This window comes from Sphaerodactylus townsendi, linkage group LG06 (assembly GCF_021028975.2).
Source record: "Sphaerodactylus townsendi isolate TG3544 linkage group LG06, MPM_Stown_v2.3, whole genome shotgun sequence".
NCBI classification, from domain to species: Eukaryota; Metazoa; Chordata; class Lepidosauria; order Squamata; family Sphaerodactylidae; genus Sphaerodactylus; species Sphaerodactylus townsendi.
In genome coordinates, this window is record NC_059430.1 from 106,214,029 (window position 1) to 106,226,570 (window position 12,542).

Genomic DNA, 12,542 nt, shown 5'->3' on the forward strand with positions numbered 1-12,542 from the left:
TGTAATCATTGAGACACGAACAAGAAATTCATCTGTCAGGACTCTTAGGTCTTGAAATGCTTACCAAGGGGAGCCATATATCCTGAAGCCTCTCACTGTCACCTCTGAATCTTGCAGGTAAATGCAATTTGTTAAGAGGGCCTGTACATTTTCATAGTTCTCTGGCTTCAGCTTGGACACAGAGGGGAAATAGTAAAAGTCCTGCTTGATTAAGTCTGCCATGAACTCTTGGTCAAATGTCAATTCATGATTGCCTGCTATCACAATCTTGTATTCATATGGTAGGCTGCCTAAAACAGAAGGAGAAAAATACAGAGTAAAGCCATTTATTTTTATGACTGAAAAAAAACACACACCCTCAAATAAACTGTGCATGATTATTTAAATTACTCAGAAAATGCAGCTGGCTATTGTAAAGGAATTCTCAAGATGAAAATAAGAGCACATACAAGAGGTCTTGTCAAGGAGTTACAAAGATATTTAAAGAAATGTAACTGAATGACACCAATGGTGTCACAGCAATTCCCTTTACATTTATTTCAGAAGAATTATCACCAAATTGCCTCCATTAGCATCTAAGTAGCTCCGCTGAGCGGAGCAAAGTGGCAGTAAATGTGATACTGCATAAAATTCAGTGCATGCACGTCCAAAACTTGACAAATCAGATCAAATTCCTATGTATTTATCCATCTAGATCAGCTACTATTGTTTGTTAGACAATACTGCTTTGGAAGGGGATTCAATGCCTTTTGTGGCATCCTCATTACGCATCCTCCACCCATGTTATTAGTTATTTGAGTCTGGCTCTCTGAGCTATAAACAGCTCAGTGTCTTTGGGGGTTAAAACTAGTCAATGTATCTAACTCCAAAATGATTGGCATCCATGTGGACAGTGAAATCCGTGCAACAAGATAAGGCACAATTACCAATGAGATCTCTGCAAAACCTTGGGAAACTGTAGAAAAATCCAACTGTGGCTAATTCCCAACACACTTCAAAACTTAATAGTAACATCTACACATCCACAGATGCTTTGCGAAGGGGGGAAGAAACCCGCTGATGTTTAAGGACTACTTTGGTTGCTGTAGCAACCAAATAAGATACAGATGCTTGATCTGAAATTCTGTTCCAGCAGGAGAGGGAAGCAGCAGCAATCAGCAGGACATGGTAGCATCCAAAAATACACTACAATGGTGAGCCAAAAGAAAAGTGGAGATTATGACGGTGACACAAAGTGTGAGAAGCAACGCAGGTGTGACACACTTATCAAAACCAGAGGTCTCAGCCACAGACAAGGGAAGTGATAATTATCAGTATTATGTCACCCCCAGGTGAAAGGTCAAGTTTTCCCCCTTTCTGTGAGGTAACTCATTCAACATAATTAAATTGCTTGTGACATAAATCACTTCTCTGCACTCCCCCCATTTCTTCTTCCACTAGTCGAAAGCAGCTCCTCTCTCCTTCCTCACTGACTACTCCTCACCTTCCCTGATTACCATGGGACTTTTCCCCCAGTGCTTTATGGGTTGGCCTAACATGGTGAAAATTTCAGAAAGGGAGCTATGCAGTGGCATAGCTACCATGGGGTGGGGACAAATGCCCCAGGCGGGGCCCCGTTTGATCATGTGGGGGCAGAAAATCACCCCCACACCCCTCCCCCTTTCCCTCTCAGCTGGCCCCAGCCCTGCCAGGCTGCAGGGTGCTCCTCGGCCCGGAATCATCAGGCCCGGTGGAGGCCGCAGCCAGAAACTCATCTGTCCCACCAGGTTGCCTGGAACCGCCACCGGCTCAAGTAAGTGGGACGCAGGGGCATAGCTACCATGGGGCACAGGGGGCGTGGGGGCTGCCATTTTGCCCCACTACGCCTCTGAAGCTATGTAAGTCTATAGCAACAAAATTAAACAGGAATCCAGTGGCACCTCAACAAAATTTATTTCAACATAAACTTCCTTGATTTAAAGTTCCTTTCACAACATACGCAATGTGTACAAATAACTAATCACATCAAACTGAACTCTCTAAAAAGTCCTTGGTTCAGACTTCTACAAAATCAGAGGGGACATGGGGCTACTACATTGCTGCTAAAATCCTGTTTAAAGGCACAGGAATCCTATCCTTCCACTGTACCTGGCTATCCTAGACGGGAATGTTAATTATTTATAGGTTTAGCAGATTGTATATGCCAAGCACTGACCTTGCAAATCCTATGAGCTTATAGGTACCTTTGAAACAAACTGACTGGAACAAGATAGCAAATAAGAGCATTCTCTCTCTCTCTCCTTTCCTTTTGCATATAGGAAGAAAATGAGTGCGATTCCTCCTGGCCTTGCCATAACTGTGAAGAGGATCCTTCAACATAGCAGCAGCTTCTTTGTGCAATGGGGGAAGCTCAGCCCTCGTCTCCCCTTTATCACTTTATTTATTTTATTTATTACTTAAACTTTTAAACCATCCCATCCCCGAAGGGCTCCGGGCGGTGTACAACACAAAAATATAAATACAGTTAAATAAATTACTAAAACCATTAAAACAGCGATAGCAGTAAAAGAGGCGTCCGCCAACCCCAATTTTAAGATTCTCCCCGGGAAAAGAGGGGGGGAGGGGGCGAGCCATGTTAGATGGTAGGCCCAGGTGTAAAGCCAGCTAGGGGCCAAACTGGGGGGGCACCATTCAGCGGCTGGACCCTCCGAAGGCCCGGCGGAACAACTCTGTTTTACAGGCCCTGCGGAACTCGTTAAGGTCCCGCAGGGCCCGAACAGCCGGCCCGAACTTGTGCTGCAAACAGGAGTTTAAGCTGAATGTCTGAACAGTTCAAGCTTGGACAGAGCTGCAAAATGTTTAGAATTGGGATATAAGGGGAAAAAACAGGCTTTTATGCCCAGGTGAGCACCAAAGGATATACTTCATATGCGATCCGATGTCTGCTCAATGCCCATGAGCTGGTATAAGACCTACTTCAGGGTGCATTATTTGTGGCAGTCAGAGGCGTCTGGGGGGGAATGGTGCCCAGAGACAACTCCTTCTCCATGGTCATGCCCCCGAGCCATGCCCCCACCTCCGTACAGGAAAGCTGGCTTTTGAAAGCTGGCTTTCCTGCACAGAGGCCAGGGGGCTCAGGGGGCAGGACCATGCCCCCAAACCATACCACCAGGCTTAGGTAGGCGGGGGCCACACTCCAAGCCCCACTTCCCGGCCTCCATGCAGGCCAGCTTTCAAAAGCTTTCGAAAACCGTCACGGAGGCTGTGGGCTCAGTAGGTGGGGCCGTGCCCCCTGAACCAAGCCCCCAGGTGTGGGGGAAGATGGGGACATACCCCCAAGCCCTGCCCCCTGCCTCTGTGCAGGAAAGCTGACTTTTGAAAGCTTTTGAAAGCTGACCTGCGCAGAGGTGGAGGGGGGGCGGGGTTCGGTAGTGGCGGGCAGCCCAGGTGGGCACCAGAGCTGCCCACCGCCAAGCCCTGCCCTCCACCTTTTTGCAAACCTCCTAGGGGTGGGGCTTGGCAGCATGTGGCTGGGGCACAAGCTGTTTGGTCACATGGGGGTGTCCAACGCCCCCACGTGATTGAAAAGCATGCACCCAGGGACATGGGTATCCCCATGTCCCTAGGGTGGCACACCTCTGGTGACAGTTGATCGCCAACACACCAGGAGATCTGCTTTGACAATTCCTCCCTGTATCATATGAAGATTGGATAAACCATGAATTTGAATTTGTGGCATTGTTAATATCCAGACTACTATGGACTCGTGTTCACACAGTTTGAGTCTGGATCACCACTGGTTTGTTTATATAAGGTGCACTTGGTGGACCTCTCTGAACCGCACTCAGTTTTACCCAGTTCGGGTTTGGGATGCAGTGATCCTGTTACTATTATTACTATATTGCTACTTTGTTTCTTGTTTCTACTGCACTTTCACTTTCTTATTATATTAAAGTACTATGCATGTAGTTGATTCTTCATAGTGCTATTTCAGACTATTTCCACTGTACTCCCCGCCTTTCCCCCCTCTTTTCCCTGCTGTGGTTTTCTTACCAGCTTTTGTGAGGGGCAGGAATTTACATAAGTAGTCAACAAATTTGTTTTGTAATGAGCACAGAAATAACATCTCTTGTTTTTGTTAATCCTTTAAAAATACTTGACCATTATTGTTATTATTTGATATTATTTAAAAATTGGTCCACTGACCAATCTGGTGAAATACTAAACACTACTTGGACTGTTCCTTTGGATCTGACTCTTGCCTGGCATTGAACTTGGAGTATTGTTTCTTCCTTGAAGCTAAATACTTGTGCCCCAACAACCTTTCCTAGCTTCTATGGGGGCTTACAGTGCAATCCTTCTACGCCAATTGAACTCACTGAGTGCTGCCTAGAATTACACTGTTTGTCCCTGTGGCTGAAGTTAAATCTTACATGACCCACTAGCTTTAGAATGAGGCCTATCGGTTGACTTTATTTGTCTAAATATCTTTTTGTACTTTTCTTTAGTTCACTGAACTCAAAAAATACTAGAAAACATGCTAACTTTAGTGAGAATTATATAAACTCCTGACAGCAACTGAGCTTTTCTTTTTTAGATATCTCATTCTATAGATTTTAGTATTCAGTAATAGCAGTGGCAATCATGTAAGTGCCCACTTAACCATTTTTCTTTCACATTCCATCCTTTTAGAATATTACACTGAGTGATATAGTAAAGATAGGATAACTATCTCAGATTACATTTTTAGCATCTCATTGACAGTTTAGTGTTCAAATGCTTGGCGGATGTCTTGAAAATTTACAGTAATGTTGAAAATGAATACAACTTCTTCAGTAATCTATAAAGTGTCATATCTAAGCACCATACAAATGTAAAAGCTAGCAATTAAGAAAAACATTAAAATATCAAATAAATACTCTACACATCAGTACCAACATTAACAGAATGTAAAAAAGGAAGCAACTCACATTCCCTTTACTCAAAAATATGCTTCCATTCTAGAACTAAATCAATTTACCTGAAAGATGTTCCCACTTTTTTGAAATGGTTTGTTTGGGATAACAGCTTTGCAGACATGAAATTACTTTTATAGTAGTTAGATTAGCACTTTGCAGTGAAAGCTGAATGCAGTCTTCCAAGAACATGAAAATGGACACATTCTACTTCATTTCATCAACATGATGGTGACCTATTCTGAAAAATAGCCTGAGAGAACAAATCAAAACCTCTGCACCATGGGGCCATGTTCAGAAAAGGGGGATTTTTCCTACTAACTTGAGATAGATGCAAGCACTAACTCGGGTTTGTACTAAAATCCAAAAATGAAAAAGGTAAGGAAAAATTAAATTAAAAACTTTAACTTAAAAGGAGGAGGAATATTTAGACCTTACAACACTATGCCATAAGATCTTGGCCACCATTAGGAGGGTTCCTTAACACCCCTGGTGAAGGCAGCAGCAATGATAGGGAGAAACTGCTGGAAAGGAACCAGGAACAGTCCCCATGGCACCACTGATGATGAATGAAGCAAGGATGGAAGACAAGCACACACAGCCAATTGCTACAGGGATGAACAGTAGTTCCCCATAAACATTTTCTGAAAATAGACAGCCAAGTAACAGTGGAACCAGTGAAAACAGAACCCGCTATTCCCATCCTTTGCAGAAGAGTCATCAGCAGCTGTGCTGCAAATTTGGTGCCTCTACTTTGAAAAACAGCCACTGGAGAAAAACATTTTCCCAGCCCCACCCCCCAAAATCAATAATGGGAATTTCCCCCATAGATGCTAGGACAGTGGTGGCGAACCTATGGCACAGGTGCCAGAGGTGGCACTCAGAGCCCTTTCTGTGTGCATGCACAGAGTTGCCCCTCCCCCACACACATCTAGGCTGGCCTGGGCCACTGGGCTCGATTATTAGCATTAAACCTAAGACCTAGTTTTGGAGAAGCAGTGTAAGTAACCCTGTTAAGTGCTGTTAAACCCCACTGATTTTCATGCGAAGAACTAAAGCACGATCCTTTACCTGGGAGTAAGCTCGGTTGCTGGCAATGGGGCTTGCTTCTGAGTAAACCCTCCTAGGGTCGTGACTCACCCATTGGAAGAGTTGCACGGTTGCTTCAAAGAAAAGCCACCAACTACCACCAAGCTTACTCCCAAGTAACGCACGCCTCGGAGCCAACCATTTTTGCTAAACTAAAACATCAGTATTCAGGTTAAATTGCCGTATTGGCACTGCAATAAATAAGTGGGTTTTGGGTTGCAATTTGGACACTCGCTCTCAAAAAGGTTCGCCATCACTGTGCTAGGATATTCCATTGGCCCACTGAAGTCTTCAGAAAAGTTTTGTGAGGCTATGAGGGTTATTTTTCAAGGTAGGGGTACCAAATTAGCAGCTGCAGGTGACTCTCCTTAGAAAAACCCACAAATTTAGTGAAGTTTGGGTCAGGGGATCCAATTTTATGCAACCTCACAGTGGGTACTCCCATCTTCAATCGGAAATAATTGGAAACTCCATTGGATAGAGGGCAATCCCTTTGGGAGCCCATAAAATTGGACTTTGTGATCCAAACTTCACCAAACTTGTACATTCTTCGAAAGACAGTCATCTGCAGCTGTGCACAAATTTGGTGCCTCTAATTTAAAAAAAAAATAGCCCCCTTAGAGTTGCCCCCCAAATTTCCCATAGACTTTAATGGAGCCAAACATTTTCAAGTATCAAAAAAAACCCAAAAAAAGCTCTGAAAAAACCCTGTACCAATCTGGCTATTTGCCTTTTCTGTCAATTTTCAGGTACAATAAACCTGAATCCAAAAAATATTGAAAAAAGTGATGCACGACCCTATGCTCTGATGCTCTGAGACACCACACTGGGGATCATTACAGTAATTAAAGCCTATTAATCAGTACTGATGAAAAAGCACTCTATATCATATACACCAATAAGTCAATAACAGTTTATGGTATCATAATATGGACAACTCAGTTTTCTCATTCAGTCAAGGTGATCTTGCAAAAGCTATTTAATTGTACTTAGCAAAGTACTTTTCCCTACAGTAGAACATCAATTCTGAGCTGTATAAATTTCTGCCTTGAATTTCAGCAAGGAAGGTGGGTGATAATAAATAAATAAATAATTTAAGGCAAGCTTTTAGTAACTCAGTAAGCAGAGAAATTATCAAAAGCTGTAGAATCTTACATACGGATCTTCATAGCATTCTGTTGACATACACATTTTGCAAATATATTTATTGTTTAAATGTGACTAATTTTGTCCATAACTATTTTTCTGTTTTGCATAAAGTAATTCACAACTATTTTTCTGTTTTGCATAAAGTAATTCACTACTACTACTACTATTATTATTATTATTATTATTATTATTATTATTATTATTATTATTATTATTATTATTATTAATTTATTTATTTAGTTATTTATTTATTTATTTATTTATTTAATTTGGTATACCGCCCAATCCCCAGAGGGCTCTGGGCGGTGTACAACATAAAAACACATAAAAACATCAAAGGCATCCATAAATTATAATAAAACCAGCAGTTATATCTAGATGGCGTCCCTCCTAAACCTGATCCCTTTAGCAAGAGGGGGAGAGGTCCCGATGGTATGAGGAGCCCATAGATCTTAATAATGGATCCCATTAATATTGGGATTCCAGCCTGGGGGGGGGGGGCATACCTCAGGGCTGGAGTTCTCTCCAAAGCCCGGGTGGAAATGTAATCTCCGGTCTTACAGGCCCCATGGAAATCCCCAAGGTCCCGCAGGGCCCGGACAGTTGGAGGAAGAGTGTTCCACCAGGCAGGGGCCAGAGCCGTAAAGGCCCTGGCCCGAGTGGAGGCCAGCCGCATCATTGAATAGTTTGGTGTTATCACTGTTATAAAATTGATACACAGGTCATACATATTGTGATTATATACCAATATTCCTGTCAAAATAACATTTTCTTTCTGCTTACTGTTTCAATTTATTTTTTTACCTCTCAGAACTAAAGTACACATGCTGTACCTGTCTTTCTGTAGTAGTGGAACACTAGGGGAATGATTTTATATTTACATAGTTTTTACATATGCCGAAAACTATTTTTTTATTTAACTAAACTATAAACTGATCTTAACAGTCCTTGGCTGCTTGGGGGACAATGTTCATGCTCAGTCCTTGTTGGAGTGTGTTATTGAGGAGGGACATCTTTATCATTTAAAAAACGAGTATTTTTTCTGCATACCTATGAAATTACTAAGGGTACTTTCACACATGCAGAATAATGCACTTTCAATCCACTTTCACAATTGTTTGCAAGTGGATTTTGTCATTTTGCACAGTAAAATCCAGCTGCAAAGTGCACTGGAAGTGGAGTGAAAGTGCATTATTCTGCATGTGTGAAAGTGCCCTAAGTTATGCAGAAGCCTGCCTATTGCCTGTGGGCAGCCACATTTCATTACCCTACTAAAAGGCACTGGACTATCATGCTTAGTGATATAATAATGTTTTCAAGTGAAACATTTAAGTTCATATAAAATACATGGAGAACAATTCTATTCATCAAACTGTTTCAGCTCCAGTCCATTTTTCAGTGAATTGTTTTCATGTTTGTGCCTCTTTACAGTAAGGACCACAACAGACATATCCAGTGGTGGGATCCAAAAATTTTAGTAACAGGTTCCCATGGTGGTGGGATTCAAACTGTGGCGTAGTGCCAATGGGGCTGGACTGAGAATGACGGGGGTGTGGCTGGGCATTCTGGGGGCGGGGCATTCCTGGGCGGGGCTGTGGCAAGGACGCAGCCGCTGTGCCAGTCCTTGGGCGGGAAACAAATGTATGCAGGCTACAGGGCTGCCTCACTGATCGCCTTGGTGCACCTCCTGCTAGGACTGTTTGGGCCAAGTTCTGCAATGCTACTGCTGAGAGGAGGGCTTTGAACTAAGGCAAAAAATCATCGGGCCCAGAGGTGAGATCAGCAGCAGGTTCTCAAGCAGGTTCCCCAAAAGAGTAGGTTCACGACATTATTTGTGTGTGCCGAGAGGGGGTTACTAATTGGTGATTTTGCCACGTGATTTTTGCCTTAGTTACGCCCCTCCTCTCAGCAGTAGCGGGCAGAACTTGAAGCAGTCTAGCAGGAGGTGCACCGGTGTGCATGGCAGCCTGCGCCTGCGTGCATTCGTTTCCCGCCCAAGGACCAGTGCTGTGGCTGCGTCCTTGCCACAGCCCTGCCCAGGAATGCCCCACCCCTGGAATGTCTGGCCACACCCCCGTTGTGCCCCGTCCAGCCCCATTGGCGCTATGCCACAGTTTGGATCCCACCACTGCTCACAGGGTGTTTGTTGTGAGGGGGGAAAGGGAAGGAGTTTGTAAGCCCCTTTCAGTCTCCTATGGGAGAGAAAGGGGGGATATAAATCCAACTCTTCTTCTTCTTTCCCCCTTTCGGTGTGTTCGCATGCCTCCATGCAGGCAGCAAACGGAGCCCACGGAAGCAATGCGGATTGCTGTCACCTCCGCTGCGGGTTGCTATGCACCTCTGCTGCATAGCTACACTGGCAAGCAGGCATGGATCCCCACAACCATGCTGACATCCCTGTGACTATGCAGCTGCGAGGTGGGGACTTTTAAAAAATGGAAACACAGTCAAGTAAAGCGCTTCCTGGGCAGCTGTTTGCTCACAAGCATCTGCAACCTGCATTAAAACAAGATAATCGCGGATAGCGCAATTCTCAAGAAACCCGTTTTGGGGGAATTAACATGGGGCAGCGTCATCTTAGGGGCGGGAATTGTGTGAAGCTCCCCCCCCCCCCCAAAATGGGTTTCTCCCCATCCCCATCCCAGGTTTATTGGCCCATGTGGAAGGGGCCTGAATGCTGCATTTCTCACACAGGGCAAATCTGGCTGCTCCCATCTTATAGATTTCCAGGTGCTGCTTTCAGGCTCTTGTCGTGTACCTTCTCTTCAAACTTAAAAAAGGCACTATGCTTATCTATTCATCCTCCAACCCTTTCTTCCTCCAACCCTTTCTTTGGTCTAAGGAGGAAAAAACTGCTTCAGCAAAGGGGGAATGTAGGTTTGTGGCATCACAATTCTAGCCCATCAATGATATACAATCAGCTTATGTTTCAGGTATGCAGATCAATTCCCCTGGCCAAGATGGCATCTTTGAACAAAAAGCACTTTGGCTCTGCAGCTCAAATTATATACATTTGTGCACATCCAGACAAAAGCAGCTGACAGGATTTTGGTATATATATATCTGTGTAACATGCAGTTAGCATTAGACCAGAGTGCATTTCACAAATTGCCTTTAAATCTCTTGTATGAGTGACATGTGATTGCTGTTCAGGAGAAAGAGAGAACAGAGGCAGGATATCTGCAATAGGTGCTAATATTTTAGAGAACGTAACTTTTATGTTCTCAATACGAAGTGACAGAAGCAATAGCTGCTTGAAGCCACGTATAAGAAAACATCATCTATGTCTTAGATATTAGGTTCACAGAGTCAAATATCTAATTCATAGAGTCAAAAGAGGCGGTCCAAAATTCTACATAGTAAAATTTTATTTATTTATTATATTATATTCATACCCCACCCAATTCCCAACTGAAGGGTGGCTTACAAGTATAGATTAAAATAATACAGCTATAAAAATCACAGGTAAAATACCACAATAAATACAAATCTAACAATTATATATTACTGCTTAAAACCAATATAGATGGCACCAATTAACATTCCCAAGCCTACTAGTACTCTCTATCCACTTTCCATTATTAATTTACCAAGGAGGGGGGAAAGGAAACTGATGGGGAGGCAGATGCTAATGGTATGGGGCCAGTGGTAGGATTCCAATAATTTAACAACTGGTTCCAGTGGGATTCAAATAATTTAACAACCAGTTCCAGTGGCGTACCACCCATTGGGCAAACTGGGCAGCTGCCCAAGGCACAGGAATTGAAAGTCACGTGGGAGCGGCCTGATTTCTAGCCCTGCCCATTATCTACGGTGGCCCACAAGCAAGCCGGGACAAGCAAGGAGTTTCCCACTATCGTGGAGGATGATCCGCCCCACCCTAGAGCCCAGAGCAACCCAATCCTCAAAAGGCAGAGCAACTCCCAGCCAGGCAGGCAGGCTACCGCCGCCCATTGGCGGGGCGCATCTTACCCAGGTTTTGCCCAGGGAGCCAGTTTCCCTAGGTACGCCACTGACCAGTTCTGCTGAAGTGGTGCGAACCTGCTGAATCCCACCACTGTATGGGGCTGATGATAATGAGCTAGCACCAGATTTAAGTATAGGTATGGCAGGCCAGCTACTACAGATGGCATACTCAATTCACGACATGGCCTCAACCAAGGCCCAGTGGAACATCTCTTGTCTTATAGGCCTTGTGGAATTAATTAAGGTCCCACAGGGCCCTTGTGTCAACTGACAGAAAGTTCCACCAGACTGGAGCCAGGACTGAGAAAAGCTGTGCTCTGGATGAGGCCAAAAAGATTTCCTTCAGGCTGGGGACCACTAGCAAATTGCACCCTTGTGAGTGATACAGGGAGATGCAGTATTGAAGATATGAGGGTCCCAAACTACTCAAGGCCTTAAAGGTTAAAAACAACACTTTAAATATGATCTGGAACTCGGCTGGCAGCTAGTGCAGCTGACACAAGACTGGTGTAATATGCTACTTCACCAGTGTCCCAGCAAGGAATCTCCTACAGGAGAAAAACAAGCATCAACCGGTATTTAATCCTGTGTATCCACGCACAAGCTTCCAGAGATTAAATCTGCTTCTAGATGCAAAACTGTGTTAGGAACACCATGAGGGACAGCAACTATGGCCCTCAAAACTTTGGTCTGCACAATTTCAAGAGAATTTTAATTAACATACATGCATGCCTGGGAACCATACAACTGTGAGATAACCTTGGCCAGAAAGACATGTACAGCTGAACGAACATGTCCTCCTGTAGTATAAAATATTTTTTTTTCAGAGCAGAGACACTTCTCTGGATATTCCTAACCATGTTCTTGCTTTGAGTGTAAAAAACTATGCCTAAACATTTAAAGCATATCACCTGCTCAATAACATCCCCATTAATTGACTATCTGTGTTTAGATCTTCTATTAAAAACAGCTATTTTGGATTTATCGTAGTTAACTGTCGGAGGTTCGTTATCACAATAAGAACTCACACAATTATCACAGCAAGAACTCTCAACATACACCTTCTTAAACCTATACAAGAACGAGACAGAAAGACTGCCAAGGCAATAAAAAATGGCCAGTTCCAGCAACTTCCTCCATATCTCAATGACTGGACAGGAAGATTCTAGCCCTTCCGCAATCACGGAAAGGACGCGACCCTATCTAACATCCAAATCTCCTCAAGGAAATACATTAGAGTAGACACTCTCCATGTAAAAGCAAAACACTCCCCTCTACAGTGTAAAGAAAGGGTTTCTTTCCAGGCTAGTACATCCTTGAAAGACTGCATTTTTAATTGCCCTCACATTCAATCACCTACACCCTTCCCCTCCTTATGCCAGGCAAAAGAGTGTAGAAATTTAT

The 12,542-nt window shown here is 43.7% G+C and overlaps 1 protein-coding gene across 2 annotated transcripts in view; it reads right to left on the reverse strand.

Annotated features, from left to right (window-relative positions):
* The window catches only part of MPPED1 (metallophosphoesterase domain containing 1), a 102,823-nt gene that overhangs the window by 52,266 nt on the left and 38,015 nt on the right, over positions 1–12,542 (reverse strand). For both annotated transcript variants that reach the window (XM_048501848.1, XM_048501849.1), the window contains one exon: positions 65–290. In XM_048501848.1, coding sequence (XP_048357805.1) covers positions 65–290 — 226 coding nt within the window. The remainder of the gene's footprint in view (positions 1–64; positions 291–12,542) is intronic.